This window comes from Osmia lignaria, chromosome 2 (assembly GCF_051020975.1).
Source record: "Osmia lignaria lignaria isolate PbOS001 chromosome 2, iyOsmLign1, whole genome shotgun sequence".
Classification (NCBI taxonomy): domain Eukaryota; kingdom Metazoa; phylum Arthropoda; class Insecta; order Hymenoptera; family Megachilidae; genus Osmia; species Osmia lignaria.
In genome coordinates, this window is record NC_135033.1 from 2,723,967 (window position 1) to 2,742,854 (window position 18,888).

General features: G+C 29.7%; 2 protein-coding genes across 8 annotated transcripts; one reads left to right on the top strand and one right to left on the bottom strand.

The window, feature by feature from the left end:
* Positions 1 to 687: 687 nt before the first annotated feature.
* Pis (phosphatidylinositol synthase) lies at positions 688 to 2,996 on the bottom strand. 2 transcript variants are annotated; one of them, XM_034327834.2, is made up of 5 exons: positions 2,906 to 2,952; positions 2,660 to 2,765; positions 1,694 to 1,982; positions 1,417 to 1,580; positions 688 to 1,342 (listed from the first exon to the last, which is right to left on the bottom strand). In XM_034327834.2, exons 2-5 carry the CDS (start codon positions 2,703 to 2,705, stop codon positions 1,191 to 1,193), a joined length of 651 nt encoding a protein of 216 aa, XP_034183725.1. In that variant the 5' UTR covers positions 2,706 to 2,765; positions 2,906 to 2,952; the 3' UTR covers positions 688 to 1,190. The 2 variants fall into 2 exon arrangements, with proteins under 2 accessions (XP_034183725.1, XP_034183724.1); XM_034327833.2 differs by having other exon boundaries at positions 691 to 1,342; positions 2,842 to 2,996.
* A 910-nt stretch (positions 2,997 to 3,906) lies between these two features.
* tyf (twenty-four) lies at positions 3,907 to 16,728 on the top strand. Of its 6 annotated transcripts, none has more exons than XM_034327814.2 (10): positions 3,907 to 4,117; positions 4,991 to 5,632; positions 8,849 to 8,962; positions 9,032 to 9,394; positions 9,547 to 9,810; positions 9,903 to 10,296; positions 10,433 to 10,867; positions 10,944 to 11,319; positions 11,460 to 13,147; positions 13,529 to 16,728. In XM_034327814.2, the coding sequence occupies exons 2-10, from the start codon at positions 5,369 to 5,371 to the stop codon at positions 13,597 to 13,599; spliced, it is 3,969 nt and encodes a 1,322-aa protein (XP_034183705.2). In that variant the 5' UTR covers positions 3,907 to 4,117; positions 4,991 to 5,368; the 3' UTR covers positions 13,600 to 16,728. The 6 variants fall into 6 exon arrangements, with proteins under 6 accessions (XP_034183705.2, XP_034183706.2, XP_034183707.2 ...); XM_034327815.2 differs by having other exon boundaries at positions 5,148 to 5,632; XM_034327816.2 differs by having other exon boundaries at positions 5,232 to 5,632.
* The last annotated feature ends 2,160 nt before the right edge of the window (positions 16,729 to 18,888 follow it).

The following is an 18,888-nucleotide window of genomic DNA, read 5'->3' on the forward strand; positions in this document are numbered from 1 at the left end:
ATGAATATTACAATAGAAAAATATACGGTGTATATGTGGAGAAAATTTGTTACTGTTGCAGAAAACACGTGTCACATTGGATAATTTATCCATTGTTTTTATAATGATTTAGCAAAATGTTTCGATAGCAATAATAGTTGTGTTATAAATATCACATTAAACAAACGATATGTGTATTATTCTTTATGCTGTTTCATTTTCAAAAATTTTATTGTAGAAATCATAGATTACAAAGATTGATGCAATTGTACAGAAATTTCTACACTATTTTTTATTCGGTTTCTTTTTATTTCTTTTATATCAGTTGTTTAAATAGTGGATGATTCTTTTTTCTTATTTTCACAACGTTACCTGCTTTTAATCTAATGGAAATAAAAAAAGTTTATAGCAGTAAAGAAATTGATTCATATGCATAGTAAAAATGTTTATATGTGTCAATAAATATTTAATGATAGTTAATTTTAATGTATGTAAGATTGATATGATTTATTTTATATATCTTATTGATTGTATTAATACAATTAACTGTATTAATATACTTATAATGTTTTGTATTAATAATTATAGTATAATAAAGATGTCAATATTGTACAAGGGACAAAAATATTTATTAAATATTTTCTTACAACTTTATACATTCTCCACATCAAATTTATACATTATAGATACATTAATATATGACAAAAAGATGCAACAGAAGTATCAAACCAATGATAATTGAATATGAAATATATTTTTGCCAAGTTATATTAAAATATATCAAGGTTAAAAGTACCTGACATTTATCGATGTTTTCCTAACACTGTTTCTGTTAAAACATATTTACTAAAAAAAATTATTATTTCATATATATATATTATTCAAAAACATTATGTTTTACTAAGTACAAAAATATAAGACATAAAAATGAAATTAATATTAATAGGAGTCCTTCGTTTAAACATTAGTTGTATTGGAAGATAACATGTAATGATTGAAGCATGCTTATTGTTATTAAAATAGAGATTAAACATCGAGTAGTATTATATACCTATTTGATAACAAAATAGTTGGTCAACTTTAGCTTTAAATGTGGCACATTTAATTGGATTGACCAATGTAAACATATATTTGCATATAATAAATGTTAAATTAGGAAGATCGGTTAATCACATTTAGAGTGACTAGAAGATACTAGATAGTGTAATAACTTATTTTGCTTTTAGTTGTTGTCTTTCCTTCAAATCAATTATACTCAAATTAATACAAGATACATATCCATGTAATAAAGAAATAGCAGCTTTAACGATTGCTACTGGGGCAGAAAGATACATAACCAGTTTGAATAAGCTTATACCAACCACTGAAATAAAAATGTATATTATTTTTGACCATTAATGTTCAATATAAATAGTATACACATAATTAATAACTTACAAATGGGTCCTTCTGTAAAATACAGAAGATATAAAGCTGCATAAAAAGCTTCATTACCAGCACACATAAAAAACAGAACTGTACGATTAGTGTAATATACTTTCATAATTGGATTTTCAGACATGTCAATAAATTTATGACTTGTCTTTCCTTGCAAAAGAGACCTACAACAGGACCATACAATCTTATAATGAAGAAATATATCTAATAATTATAATATATGTATATGCATACAGTATATAATAAATATACATAAATAGATAAAATTAATCCTTACGTATGCAAATATAACCAGTGGCAACTAATGTCAATAGTCATGCTTAATTGAAACCAGAATGAGTATGAAGGATAAAATATGCATAATACAGCTAAAAGACACATAGTACCAACACGATCAGTCAACTGATCTAACATTGCACCAAATTTGGTGCCTTGATTGAAATATCTTGCTGCATGGCCATCCACTGCATCTAATAGTGCACTAATAATGTAACACCATGATGCTATAATGTGGTTAGTTCTCATAAAGTAAAAGGATATAATAGCCAAAATCACTCTGCCATAGCCTGTCAATACACACGTGCACGCATTATTATGATATTCTTATTACATACAGTACACTATAATATTTAAAATATTTACATATATATCTACAAATTTGAATACTCATATGTTCTATTTTAAAAATTTGTTTACTGCTGTAATAGGTTTCATTTATATCTTTTCTTAATATTGGAATATTTTATTAAATAGAAGAAAATGACGTTGCTTATATAAAATGTACAAAAAGTTTTCCATTAAAAAGTTAATCTGTCAATTAGAGCAAATCAATACAAGAAGTCTTTAAAGTGCTGTGTATTTAATCCCTTTTTAATCATATTTTATATCACAAAATAACCAGGGATCAAAATTTTTAATATTTCAAAATATATGTTGCAAAAAGAGTAGAAACTATTTATATTGATTATAGGAATTATTTATGATATAAAGTATGTTATTTCACCATAAAAGATATTGTCATATCATACATCTTTATATAAATTAATTCTATTCATTAATAAAAAAAAATACATAAATTTATATTCGATCAAATAACATATGTAAATGAAGTCTTTGTATAGATTATCAGTATTATTTTTTAGTCTTACTATAATTTAAAAAATATATAATTTTATTATACATAACAGATTTAAAATTAAATACATATTTTTATACGAATATTAGACTGCAAATATTTATTTACCAATAATGTTGGGCACAAACAAAAATATATTCTCAGATTCCGTCATTTTACCGCCTCAAAACTTCCCCCACTGTTTTGGAAATGTAATTGTACCGGAACCTGTTATCTATAACCGAGCGTAAGGATTTATCCGTTATTTATAGTTAACCATCTCAAATAATATTTTTCATTTCTTAACTTACAAACTTTCCGACTATTCAACTGCTTTTATACACACTGTACTGTCTTCAATTTAATCTAAATTACCTTATAGAGTATATATCAACATGTAACGTCAATGAATCGGTATAATCGACAGTTATATCGCGTTCGAGTTCGAATTCGAGATATATCGATTTTAGTGACGTATTAGCATTTGCACAACTAACAGTATCGTAACTACTCACATTTTCATCATCCTTTTAAATTTACATTTATTCATACTATGTATAATTATAAAACATATTTCTTGCAAAATAGAATTATTGTGCTATCTTTTAATGTATAAAACGAGTGGTAGTTATAATTATTGATACATTTCGTTTATTAAGTTTAATTCTTTGAATTTACATCAGTATTGATTTCAACACTATAAATTATCAGTTGAAATACAAACACTAGCCATAGAAAATATATTTTTATGTTATTATAATCAGTTTTAAATAAGTTAGAAAATCATAATTGTAGTATGTAGCTTGTCGTATAGTTACGCTCCTGAAGCCAGACGACATTTTCGGAGGCTAAACGGCTGGTTCGCCGTTTCTCTGCGCAAAAGCGTTCGTTTATTGAAAACTGTCTATGCAGGTTTACGTCAGTTTTCCTGTAACTTCTTTTCAATGTGATTAACTAAGCATAATATTAAACAATAGTGAAAGCAAGTGAAAATGTTCTAGTGCAAAAATTGATTAACCGTACAGATGGATTCAGACGTTATGCGATGAAGTTTTGGGTGGACTACTTTCTTTTTATTCGAATACAATTAATATTATATTTAAAATAAATCCCGTTAACGGGATTGTCTGTCCATGTTTGAATTGAACATATCGACAGAAAGCTGTCGATGTATTTAGTTTTTTATGCTGCTGTCAAAAACTGTATGTACAAAAGTAACATCAAGCGATCGATAATTCACCGACGATTTTGGAATACGCTTTGATGATCCGTTCAGGTATTCATAACTCCGTGGGATATTCCTACTTGTCAGTGAAATGTTTCAAAAGTGATCTCAGTGGCTTCCGAAGCCTTTGTGCAACAGAACCGTCGTAAGAACAAACTATACATACTTTTCAGTGTTGCGTGCGTGCGTGCGTGTGTGTGTGTGTGCGTGTGCGTGCGCGCGCGCGCGCGTGTGTGTACAAGCAATGCCAGAAATATTATCGTCATTTTGGACAAATACTGTTTCGCGTCTTCCATCCGTACATGGTTGGAACAACGCTACCAGTAAAGTGCATTTTGTGTAAAAAGAAATTTACAAGAAGCGTACGTAAGAAAAGTGTGCATTTTAATATCGACAGCGGCCATTTTGAATTTATGAGTACCTCGAACTACGACGATTATAAAGCTCGTTTTATAATTCCAAAATTGGACTTTCTTAAATGTCTTATTTTTTTGAAAGATTACTGACATGTGTAAAAGTAATCTGATATGTCAAGTGAGGTTGCATCTTTCCATTTCTGGAATGAAATTCTAATGATTACTGCATAAAAAACATTCTATTTCTTGCTGTTATAATTTCAATGTAAACGGAATAATTTAAATTTAGTTTCAATCGTAACGAAACATTTATTTGTTTGATACTGGAACAAAAAAAAGTAGTTACAAACTATGTATTTTTTATGCTACATTTCATAGAAAAAGTAACAAATAATTTGAAATAAGTACATCAATAATGAGACAGTATACAAGTGGGATTAGTGTTTCCATTGTTTCGTATTTTTCTTTTCATTAACATATTACAGAAATATATATGTAGTAAATATTTGTCATTGAAATAACAAGAATAATACATGTTTCGATAGGTGTAATCGAAAATAAGATTTAAAATAACCTCAATAACACGAGAAAATGATCTAAAACCGAGATCTGCAAAATATTTTGAAGTACACAACAACACTTTATGTATCACTGAGATTCTAACTGATTCGAATACGAACGTCAGTGTTTTTTTAGCCTTTATATTAAAAATACAAAACAGGAGTAAGGAAAATAAACATAATATTTTCCTGAATTTATTTTATTTTATTCAATATTTACATGTAAAAGATAACGATTCTGTATAAGATTGACGGTTAAATATTAGTTCGGGAATCCCGCTAAATATGTTAAGACAACAGTTTTCTGATTGATCGACAGTCACGACACTAGATGGTGGACGGTGCCATTTTTGTCACCTTAGTAGCGCGCAGGGAGCGCGTGTAAAATTAAGTACATTGAAAGAATCTTTTTGAATTGAATCTCACAATAATTGTTGTTATTTAAACATATGTTCTCTTAAATCGAATTTAACAAGCTGAACTTGTGATTGGTTGAATCGTTCAATCTTAACCTGCTGTGACATCAGTAAAAGATGTTTTTATTTATGTGGACGTGATAGTTGTAATGGTTTAATATATTATGAACAAAATCAATAAACTAATCATGATACGAAATGAGAGAAACTGGAATAGTTTTCTGTGATCAAATAAATCAGGTCATTAGACCTTGAAATCACCAAAGAAAAATGATAAAACTATGAGTACAGCGGACACAACGCTGTCAGTTTCAATCAAAATGGCCCCAGGGCCAGAACATCGTCAAGAACCAGTAGCACCTGATAAAACTACTGAAAATAACAGTGAAACCTCTAATGAAAGAGTTAGTGAAAATCCAGTGGTAGGTGTTGAAACTGTTAGTAACCAGAGTTCAAACACAGAATGTGCTTCAATGAACACTGATACTGCTTTAGACTCAACAAATCAAAGTGCACCAACCAGTGTTACATCAGACAATAAACAGGTGAGTTATAAATATAAAGAGTTCATTCATGAATATAATATGTTCTTGAAACTTACATTAATAAAATGACAAATATTATAGGACTACTTAGTTGTTTATAGGTAAACAGTATATTTAACTATGAAAGTTATTGTACATACAATGCCAGATAAGACATATTTTTTAAACACATGAATTTTGTTATAAACATAAGAGGATGATTAATGGATGTATTTATGCATGTATTTATTTTAGTTTTCAACATTATTTTATATATAGTACATTGATAATGAAAACGAAACTAATGAAGATACAATTACTCTTATATTTTCAATAAACATTAATAATTCATGAATTAAAAGCCTATTATATATTCTATTAAATATTACAATTTTGTAATAACGTTCAATTTTATATTTTCATTTAAAGTTAATTTAGTTACAATATAGTTAATCAATTATTATTTTAATTATAAAGTATTTATGTACGATATAAAAATTCAGACCAAATAATTGTTTATAAAACATTCGTTTTGTTAATACTCTTTTTGTTTTTAAATTCACAGTATATATTTCAATACATACATAAATTTATTATAACCCTCACACTACTATAATTTAATGTTACGATAGCTTTTATTCTTCATATATTTATATTATATTTATCAGAAAAGTTGCAGAAAAAAATTTATAACTCAAGTTTTATAAAGGAATAATAATTTACTAATTGAAAAATATTTACTTGCATAAACTAATTTCTATGCAGTTGAATTCCTTGAATTTTTGATACAATTTTTTTCTATTTTCTTTTTTCTTTTTTTTTAAGTACAGTATCACATATGTACATAAATACATGGTAATTAATAAAAAAAAAAATATTATAAATTTACATAATTCTTTCGGGCATATGACAGTGCAATATAGATTGACAAAAGATAACGAATGCGGACATTAGGGACCCTCGGTTGGTTACGATCCTGGAATGGTCGTGTACTCAGTGTAATGGCGGCGGCCATGCTGAGAAGAGCGCGCCGCGCCCGCTCGTCACAATAGCATTTAAATCGGCAGCATAGTTTTGATACTGCCGATAGTATTTCTTGTGAATAGTGATAACATATCGTTGGTTACGTTTCTCGTATACTCGAACGCGCAAAATCTGTACGCAACGGTGATATACTGCAGGACTGCAGTTCAACGAAGCAAAGACGACTGCAGCCGACCCAGGTGCCCTCTAAAAATATAAATTCCGTGCCGGCACTGCCCAGCAGATTTTTCCTTCGTCTGTAAGTCACCCCGGTATCTCGTGTCTCAATTAGTTAATCGCGACCCCCTATCGATCTCTGGACAAGCCCAAACTCATTCTTGATGTGTGTCCTATTTTAATTTACAAGCGAAGGTAAAATTCGCTATTAGCAATCGTTTTCCCATTTCCAAGGGCTTACGAGTATTCATTAACAGTGCTTTACCGAATCTTCAAAGACGATTGGTTTGTATTATTTGTACAAAATCATGTATTTTTCTTTTTATTTTCGCGGTATATTACTCAACACTGCGAAACGAATGATAATTTTTTCCTTTTTTTTTGCTAAAACAGTGATAAGAGTTTATTATTAACTCAGCTACGAAAAACGTATGAAGTACTTCAATGTATGTACGACGATTCACGGTCAATAAGTTTTGTTATCTTTGTAAAAACTGCATGTTCTGGGAGCAATCACTTTCAGCTTTCATATGTAGCTTTCAATAATTATATTACTAAACGCTTTGTCTCGATCAGTGTTTGTGTATTGTTTCAGATGAACGAAAAAAAAAGAAAGACTGCAGTAGTCAATTATTTTTTACATGGGCAGCCATTCTGATAAGATATTTTGCTTTAAATGAAGCCAGTCAGGTTACTGCAGAGCAATGTTAGTTAAATTACCATGAAAATGAATGACATGTATGGTTTCTTGTAATATTTTATAAGTTGATATATTAAATTTGTGTATAGGCTTATAATATTTATGGTTATGTAAACAATTGTACACATTTTAATACAATAATGTTATATTTAATTTATATGTGTATATATATGTATATGTGTATATGTATATATATATATATGATTATTATTTCCGAAAATAATGATAAAAATAAAAATATGGATTCTACAGAAAAAATTTAGAATTAAACAATTAAAGCAGGTTGAGAATTTAATACTTTAAGATTCATAAGAATTAAAGTATGCGTAATTAACATGATAAAAATAATATATGGATGTAGGTATATTTACCTCTCTGAATATAGTATTAATTATAACATTAGAGTATATCATTTATACTAATACACCTTTTTCTATGTGGTTTCTATATTTCTTCATAAAATCCAATAAGTGAAACCTTAAATTCACTCTGAATCTATCTATATCCATGCTTATCTACCTTGTGGTCTACTTTGTACTATAGTGTTGAGAATAATAGAAAATAACATAAAAATATAACAACATACATTGTTTTCAAACATTGAATATTTATTACGTTACAATTAATTACAATAATATAATTGTAGATAATTTTATATTAATGGTTATCTTAAACATTCAATTAACAAATTTTATGTATTTTAAATTATAATGTAAACATTTGATTAATGGTAATAGCAAAGTAATAAAAAAGTATTGAATCATACATTCAAATAATTTAAATTGGTCACAGATAATATTATGGTTATCTTTCATTTTTTTAAGTATGTCTTCAAATGCATTTTCACTTATGGCATACTCCTGAAGTTTGGATTGATCTCTTGGCATACTTTCCATATTTGAATCTAGATTTCAAAACATGTTTCTCCACCATGTATAGGTTAAAAACAAAGTGTTTGCAAACATATTACAATTTAAGTATCATAATATATACAGAGTGAAATTGAATTTAGTACAATATTTTATGTTTTATATATTTCATTGTTAAATTAATGTCATTTATGTACTTTAGATAAATATATATTCAATATTGTTAATTCATCATAGCTTATATAATACTTGTTCTTCAATGGAAATAGTTTTTCAGTCTATAATAATATATATTTTTGGAAGATGAAAGTGTATAAATAGATTTAGCATGTTTATTAGTTATCTGTTTATAAAAATTTTCGATTGTCCTGATGATACAAAATAGTGTCAGTGTATGTGTTATACGTGATTCAATTTTTTAAATAAATTCAATTTCAATTTTCCCTTTCTTTTTGTTGTAACTTTTAGGAAGAACCAGCCACTTTATCAACATTAAATGAAGGTGAATTACGTGCACTACTGGATGAAGCTATAACATATAAGTGTCCCAAAGATCGTGAAGGAAAATCAAGCCTTTTCAAAGTAAGCATAATGTTGTTTTTATTTTTGTACATTAAAGTTAATACAATTATTCGATTATACTTATTGCAGGAACTACTGCAAGAAGCAGAGGCTGATGAAACTGAGGAAGGTCGTAGAATAATAACTAATTCACGTTGTTTACCTGGATCAAATCGTAGAAGACATAAGCGAGATTCTGTGTCTGAAAGGTTAACACACGGAGGATCTTTACAAAATTTGACCCAACCTATTACTTCAGAATTTGATAGTAGCTTTGCTTACTTAACATCTGGATCTAGCCATACTTACGGAGGAAGTAGAAGAAAAAATAAAAAATATACAGGACCCAGTGTGTCTGCGAGGCAAAGGGAAGGTGGTTCATTACCCTCAAATGTTAATGCATCGCACAGTCTTGCTTCGTTGGTTAACTTAGATTTGTTGTTTGATAAAAAGGTACATATTTTGAAATTTAAATAAAAATTTTTAAATACAATTATACATTTTAAAAACCTAAATTATACATTTATGAATTTTATATTGTTTAATATATAGACAGGATATAATAATGGTATGTAATTAAGTATACATTTTTGTAATTTATAAAGAAGGGTTTCTGTGAAGAAAGAACAACATATGATTGGACCAATAAAGAAAAATCCAAATCTCTAGACAAACCATCATATACCAATACAAAAAAGGAAGAAAAAGACAAAAAGGACACGAAAAAGGATTTGTGCGAAACCGAACTTGAAGTACGCGAGAAAAGAGGCAACAAAGGAAAACACGGGACAAATGAAATGCTTGAATCAGATAATCCACCACCAGAGTATAAGTCAGATTACATGGTGATCGATTTAGGTGATACTGAGGTGAATAAAGAAGTTTATATATTATTAGTATAATTGTTCGCGAGTTTTTATCGTGTTTTTATCTGTTTTATATTGTTATATATCTATTTTAGGTGGGTAGTATTAGCGAAAGGAATGTGGGATCCACTATAAGTGGGGTTCAGAGACCTCACTCTTTAGACACAGAAGATGATGAAGGAACTGAAATGAAAATCATTGAACCACGTAGATCTCAATATATATCACGCCCTACGTTCGATATAGCTCAAACTCCTGTGGATACTACTATAGATTTTTCTTTCCGAGAACATAGTGGAAAACAAGATAAATCAAAAATATCTGTGAACGGTATAGAGGTAACCGGAGCCCTCTCTATTCAAACTTTTAATAGTGTGAAATGTGGTATTGGCGGAACTGCAAACAGTTCTAGTACTAGTCAGGGTAAAGTAGTTCCAAGTTTATGCTCCATGATGTCTGCATCCTTACAAACACAGAATATTACAATGGGTAGGTGACATCGCATAATTAATTACGTAAACTTATGTAACAAAATTTAAATAACAATTATTATCAAAGCTTGTACATTTATTTTAATATTAAAACTTTAGTTTATAACAATTTAAAGTATATGAATTTTGCACAGAAGGTTCCAGGTATACGTCACATACTACAGCATCTGGAGAAAAGAAATCTTTAGATGAAAATGGAAATGCAGTGCAAAATTATAACGGAGAACGAAAGAAGTCTAGAAGAAAGCAGTCACAAGAACCCAATGTTATTATATATAATGCTGAACAAGTTGAAGGGCATCGTAACGAAGATATCGACAGCTTAATTAATTTTATCGAAAATAAGGAATCTAAAAGTAAAAAAGGAAAACCAGGTAATCCAGTAAGAGTGAAAACTAGCTCTGGAGCAAAACCAAGGAGTAGAGAAAAAGATACTAAAAGAGAACAGTTACCTGCCAAATTGCAGAAATCGAATTCTCTTGAAGAGATATCTAAGACTAAACTTGAAGACCTCACAACAGAAAAAAGTGTTAGTTCCAGTGGTGCCAGTAGTATATCCAGTCAACATGGTAAGTATTTTATACCAATTTCATCTATAAAAATTATTACTTAAATATTAATGCTATTTTTATATTAATTTAATAGCCACGATCAATGTTGCTTTACGACGTGCAAAACAAAGAAGCACAGGGGATGCAGCTATTGACAGTCGTGGTGATAGACGATCCTGGGGAACTGAAGAAGGTCAGTCTATATATTGCAATGATACTGGAGATGATTATGCTAGTCGTCGAAACTCCAATAAAAAAATCAATCCAGAACCTGAACACGAAACAGAATTCCTGGTAGTTACGAAAAAGAAAAAGAGTAAAAAGCAGAGGAGAAGTTCTAGCGGTAGTAGAGCTCAGAATTTGGCAACGTCTGGATCTTATCTTCAAAACTCCAGAGGATTCTCCAATGAATATAGAACACCACTTTCTCCTGAACTTAGAAGAAAATCAGCAAGTAGTATGCCACCAAGGTAATTAATGCAATGTTTTTATTTCATTTGTATCATTTACAAAAATATGAAACTTGTAAATTAATGATATTAGTATTTCTTGTTGTTATTGAAGATATGTCAAATGCTATTAAAGTAATTATTGTTTTTTTTTTTTCTAGCGATAAATCGGATAGTAGTGACTCTGATTCTGTCCATTCATTGCCAGTAACATCAAACACGTCCAAACACAATTTATCAAAAATAGCTACCTCATCGGGCGGAACGCCGCAGGCAAGTTACGCAGATATAGCTCGCATGGCAACTATTAATATGACACACAATTCAGTGTTGAATATGTCTACAATTGTCCCAACTATGTTAAATACGTCTTCTTGGCCTAGTGTGCCACCTAAAACACCCTCAGAGCCAGATAAGATTCCTCAAGATTATTATCCTAGTTTAGATGAATTACAACACTCGGATAGAAAAACAAGGCAACATAACTTCACTCATTCGAATCACATTTTGAACCTAAGTTTTGAAAAACCGCCTTCTCCGACATTGGTAAAGATGAAGAATTTAACGGAAAGGAAAAAAGCAGAAGCTCAAGAAGAAGCTATTAATAAAAACATTCAGGTTATTAAATATGTTCAAGATGTTGAAAAAATGCGTCAGAATTTAACGCAGCAAGAGCAAAAGAACGCAAATACTAATAGTCATAGCACAATTCCAAATGAGGTGTCAGTAACGAATCCAGTGCCATCAAAGCTCAATAATACAATAACGAATTGTAATGTTGATTCTGACAACAATAATTCTAGTGGTAACAATGTTAATAATAAAGATACAATTGTGAACATGAGGTGTAACAATCCTCGATCACGCCGAGGCTATGTTCAAAGCAATCAAAATGTACAAACTCAGGCGTCGTACGAAGATCAACACTTCAAAAAAACTGGATATTCCCATCACGATGAGAATACTAAAAAGTCAAATACCACGGAAAATTCCAGTACTCATTCTGAGACTAAAAATAATCCCGGAACGGGATCATCTGACGAGGTCGAGTCACAAAAATCCAGTACTCAGAATAATCCAAAATTGTCGCAAGAGATACAAACTACTGATTCGGATGTTACAAAAATAACCAAAAACGAAAAGTTAACGAAAACTATAAAAGAACAGAACAATAATATTAAACAGGAAATAATTAAATCAGGAAATACCCATTCGGTTAATTCCAAACAAGATCAGCAAGAAGATGCTGAATCGAAGAAGACTAAACAAGGTGCAGCTGTGGATAAAGACCAAAAATCCGAATCTCAGCCATCTAATAAACAAAAGACTTCAAGACCTGCGGTCATATTATTGGACGAAAGTTCGTCCGATATTTCTAAGAACAGTGAATTGCCAACAGAGCTTAGGTTTGGATTCGAAATTAACGAACAACTATTATTATCCGAAGAATCAGTAACCGAAGAGACTTCAACTGCCAGTTCTGTTTTTCCTTCTGTAGTTTCTCCGCTTATAAGTAAACCACCTTCTAATTTCGATAGATACCCTCCAATATTTGAAAAACATATGAGATGCAATAAATTTGCGCCAAATTTCATGCAACCTCCAAATACTCATGTAACGCAACAGCCTATGCCTTCGGTAATGGTGCAGCGATTGCCGTGTATGGGTTATCCTTCAAGGTTTCCTCCACCCACGTGTCTACCGCCGCCACCTGCACCTCCCCCAGGAATAATGGACAAATACCATCATCAACCAAAAGAGGATTTTTCTATGCTATACGTAGCACCTGAAGAAGACGTTAATATACAAACGTACAATCATGATAAAATTGTCTCGTTTGTTGGCTTAGGTAAGCAATTTTCACCTTTAAAATTGTATACAATTTTTAAATATATCACTAAAATATTTATTAGCAGTGTTGTAATAATTTGAAAAGTAACATTAAACTGTGCGTTAATGCTTTAAAAGTGATTCCCAAATTTTGAAGTTATTACTCAGAACAAATTATTCAAAATATCCATGGGAGTTTTTATTTCAATTATAATCTAAAAGTAATTAAGATTATTCAAAAATTTCAATCAAATGGTGACTACCAAGATCTCTAAGTTTGAGAATCACTGTTTTAAATGTTTCCAAGTTTCCTTTCCAATATCCTATAACATAATTGTAATATTTATTTTATTTCGAAGTAGAAATTAACATATCTTTTTGTTTCTGGGTTAATATATAGCATGGGATGCCGTTATGAGAGAAATGCCAGTGACAGCAGGTGGTCGCATACAGTTCTATAGTGGTCAGTGAAATGGGCACTAAGAATATGGGGTAAATAACACAATGTTTTTGTACTGGAAAATTACCTCTATCGCAAGTTATCTGTTATAAAGTGTAAACAGCTCGAAGAGTCTGTTTACTAAAATGCAAGACCAAATATGTATCTGAATAGAAACAAAATGATCGAACCACTATCAAACAATCACTGAAACTTTTAGTGTCGATCATAGCAAAGAAGCTATGCTATAGTTTTCAAATTAAATTATCAGTGATAATTCTGTAAAGCCAACTGGCGCAAAACGTGCCTCAAAAGATAATGTACATAATAGTCAATCATCAGAAGAAGAAGAAGAAGAAGAAGAAGACAAGACTTACGTATTGTACGTTCTGACTGTACATACGCTGAAATGTTACAAATACCTTTGGGAAGGTTGTAACAACATTAAAAGTCTCAGTATTGACGTCTATTACGATATTCGACTGAAATTATTAACGAGCAAAATATATTTTGCTCTTGAAAAGTACGCAAGCAAAATTTCCTTGTACAAAAGTATGAAAATTCATATATTCATATAATATCCGGTATATGTTTTGAAGAAAACACCTTTCGAATCAACATGAAAGTGAAGCATTTTGGAAGAAAATAAAATAAATATAGAGGCAATTTAAATTAACTTTAAATAATTTTACCACGAAGCAGGTTCTTCAAGAACTGCATCTGCTGTGACAGTGGTTTAATATTGATGCCTTTCAAGTAAACAAATACATACGTAGATCTTTGTAATAAAGTTTACAAATAGTCGAGGAAAAGACAGAAAGAAAGAAACCCATTACGTTAACTATGCCAAATTGAGATCGTCCGTCAGAAATATTGCTAAACTACTAACAGTTATGTTGTATAGTTGCCAGTCGAGATGATCTTTAAAAACAGCGTCTTAAAACAAGGATTGTTGCAGCAGTCAGTGAGTCTTCGAAGAAAAAACTTTAGAAAAGTTAAAATGGAAAATAGTGGTTGCTAGATTACATGTACTTTATTTAAGACATCATAAAAGAAAAGTAAAGAAAGCTATAAAAGATGTGTAATGAAGTGTAATGAAAATGGTGAATGTAAGTGTGTCATTGAACAAGTGTAAAATATTTAAAAAAAAAAAAAAAGGAAAAAATAGTGTGATTGACTTGCAACTTTATTGAAGTGGTTACTTCTTCCAGCCGCGACAGATAATAGTTTAAGAGATTTAAAACAAAAACAAAACGGAAAAAAGGGCAAGAAAAAAAAGAAGGAATCATAAACTGATTTTTTTTTTGCAAAGAGAGGTTGCGCTCAAGATCATAAACTGGATGAGAAACAGTGAGAAAAAAGTGCGAATGTGTCGAAAACAAAACAAACAAAAAAACGCTAAATTTTTACACAGACTCGCTTATTTAAAGAATAATTAATTATTAATTACTGGTAATGATAATTATAATAAAATACTTGCTTGTGATCATAAAGTATGATGGTGCGAATGCGTGTGTAGTTTATGTAGATATTCTTCTACTAGCAGATGTCCAATTTTATTTTGAAAGTTACGTTTGAATTTTTTTTTTCTTTTTTTCTTTCTTTTGTTTCTCGAACTTCCAATCGAATTTATGTTAGTTTTCTAAATTGGGCAAAACGAAAACAGTAATACACTTTGTGGTTGTTACTGATCTACACTAAGAAAATGAAAACAAACTTATACGAGTAATCAATCAAAAAACAAACAAAAAAATACAAAAACACCATGGATTTAACATAATTCCTTTCATGACGATTCCATTCGTTGTATAGGAAGCCTACCTCCAACATATACATACATATTTTATTTTTCGATAAGTGAACAAAATAGCGAAACAGATGACTTTACATTGTGTTTTCATTCAAATGCAGATTTCACGCATCTTCAGCAAAAGATATGAATGATTAGAAAAGTGTGTGAAATCTTATCGCCTTTGAAAGTGATGATAAAATATAACAGACTACTGCAGATAAGTTTCGTATAAAGGAATGAAAGTGTATTTGTCTATTTAGATTATCATTATTATTATTATTATTATTATTATTATTATTATTATTATTATTATTACTATCACTACTACTATTATTATAATTATTATTAATATTATTATCATTATTAATGAGAAGTTAATAGTTATTAACAACTTCAAATTGGCAATTTTTGTTATTGCTTTCTTTTTGCAAAATTTCATTTTATTGAAAGAATGCGAGCTCCATTGATATTTTCTATTTTGTTCAACAATATAGTAACAGTACAGCTGGGGGTACAGCTTTCAGATGAGTAATATGGTAATGTAACATATTTAAGAAAGAAAAAAAAAAATTATCGATGCATTTTGGAATATACCTTGAAGAAAGTCATTTTGTATGGTCTGAACAGGTTTTCAAGAAACATGACATCGTGAACTCGAATACCACGTTTAATTTCATTATTAATATTTTAACGGAATAATAGAAAACGTGATGTGAATCATTCAAGCACACATTTACTTGTTCATTTTATACTACCCATTTTATATACTTTTAACATATGTAAAGGAAAGAAAAGATAGTCGCAAAAATATTCCTTAATAAACTGTATCCTATATTATATAAGAAAAACAACAACAAAAATAGTTCTCTAAGAATGTAGAAAAAAGCAACATCCAATTGTGACTAATTCATTTTTAATCGCAAGACCTCTTTATTATTCTAATTACATCACGTGATAGTAACGATCGTTTTATCATTGCTTTAATTGGATAGGTGACATTTCTTCAGGGTATATGTTTGATCCGACATGCAGAAAACTATTTAAAAGTCAGGTGCTCCATCGCCTTAAAACGTTAGTAGAATGCAGTATCAGCCTGTGCCGTTGACCGGTTCGAATGGCCAACATTACTAACTTCGCAGAGATTAAGCACAGAAGTACTTGATGAAAATAGGACCATAGAGCGTTTGTTTATTAGCGAGCGTCAAGTGGCAGCTATGCTGAAACGATGTTATATTTGTAACATGTGGTTTATCGATAAGAAAAGAACAAAAATGTAATATACAGTTCTTTTCGGAACGCAGGAAAATTGTATTAATAGAAATCATTAACCTTTTGCGCTTGCACTACAAATATGCATAGATAATATACAGGGTGTTTTATAATAAAAGTGGTTTAGGACCTGCAGAGCACACAATGTTTAAACAACTGAGGAGGAAATGTTTATGAATATATGTTGAAAAATCAATCCCTTCAAAACCGTAAACAATTCTTATCTTTAGATGATAACTGATTTTAGTTTCTAGTTTTTGGGTATAATGGGGGGGGGGGGGGGGGGGGGGGGCAGGCCAATGTTTTATTAATATTGCAGTTAACTTTTTTAAGGTCACGCGATTCATTGATGGTCTGACTTTGTTAAGAAAACGTAAAGAAAACCCAACAAAAAAAGGATATAACTTACATCAAAAAATACATTTAGTATAATATCATGCATCTATTAGAAAGGCTAATAATAATTAATCATTGCCATTTAGATTGCGCATTTCTGTAGTAAATATCTATATTTTAACAAGTTTTATGCTGCTTGGGCCAGTGGTGATCAATTGAAGAACAATAATTTTTGATTTAATATAAAAGATTATTATAACAGTATAAATACAATTTTTTTTTAGAATCAAGTAGTATCATAAGAATTTTGTTCTTAGTGTAAAGATACAATTAATTTAAAAATAATACACATTTTCTTTTTACTGTTAATTTACCAAAGCTACAAATACTTCAATATTGTTTTTTGTATTATACAAAAGGGGAAAAAAGGATTGTCTTTGTATAAATAAAACTGATCTACTTGTGGATGCAACATAATTATGATGCATGTGAAAAATTAAATGAAGTATCAGTAAATTACTGAATTTGCAATTTTATAATGTAAAGATATTTTCTGTGTAAATATGCAGATATAAATGATTGAATTTTCGACATACGTTCACTAAACAATCTTCATTCATTTACTATTTACTATTTAAGTTTTAAACTTTTTTTTTAAACACTCTGTATACTATCCTGATTCGAGTACCATTCAAAGATGTTCAGAAATTTGTACCTATTCTAAGTACTATTTTTTTTACTCTTAGTGAGAAAGTAAGTTTAAGTTTTTCTGTTAAAAATTCTTAATTTATATAATGAACATCGAATGAAACAGAAATAACTGAATAAAAGAGTGCAAAGGGTTAACAAATCCGAGAAGGGTATACAATTGAGAAAGCGAATCTTTTCTTTTTCTGTTCTCATTTCTAAAGCGTTTGAAGATGTGAATAATAAAGAGACAGCGTTGTTTTCGTTCAAACGACAGGCTAATTGCATTTATCCATGAACTCTCTCGTAGTCTGTATTGTAACATAAAGTACACATACATATATGTTTTTCTCGCAATGGGCACAAAACGGATTTTGTGAACTTCGTAATCTAGAAAGAAAAATCAAATTGCTATTGCACATTCTGTTCTCAGCTATATTATTAACGATATAGATTCGGTTGAACTGTTGAAACATCGCTACAATATAAATTAATACATTGCGTACAACATTTTCTTTGTTCTTAATCCTTAATGTATGTATAGAGTGTGACAAAATTCTTAGTACAGATGATAATCATGGAATAAATTTTGTTGAAATTTTATGAAGTACACGTGTATTCGTGGTTACGATGTTTGGTTAGTTAAAAAGGTCCACCCCATCAGATAATTAAATAAATACATACAATACAATTATATGATTAATAGCAAGGTGAGAAATTTCTAATAATTTCTTTACATTTTAGTAGTATTTCTGAAGCTAAACGATTTAGTTTAGAAAAGAAAACCTAATTCAAAGTTGTAACAAATACGTTGATTAGATAACGAATTTAAAATTTCATACAATTAATATTTATTTGAACGGGACATGTATTAAATAATAAGGAAATTGTCAGATTTTAGAAGAAAATTTAGTATTTGTATTAAACCACGAATTCAAGTTACATGTTTGCAAATTTATTTAGTTTTGCAAGTAAATGCATATTTGTTTGGGAATGAGCAAAATTTATTTCATAATTTCAATCTATTTTTACACCAGCTTTAGCCATTTATTTTATTTTCGTATCACTAAATGAATTTGACATAAATCTACTTTGAGCTTCTTGTAGGTATTTAACTAAAGCTGTATAAGTTTGACAATACACAAACATCATACATTTATTATAGTTATTTCTGTTCCGTTGAATTATGACTCTCGCGCAATGTGTTAATTTAAAAGAAGCCAAATGGTTGATGTTA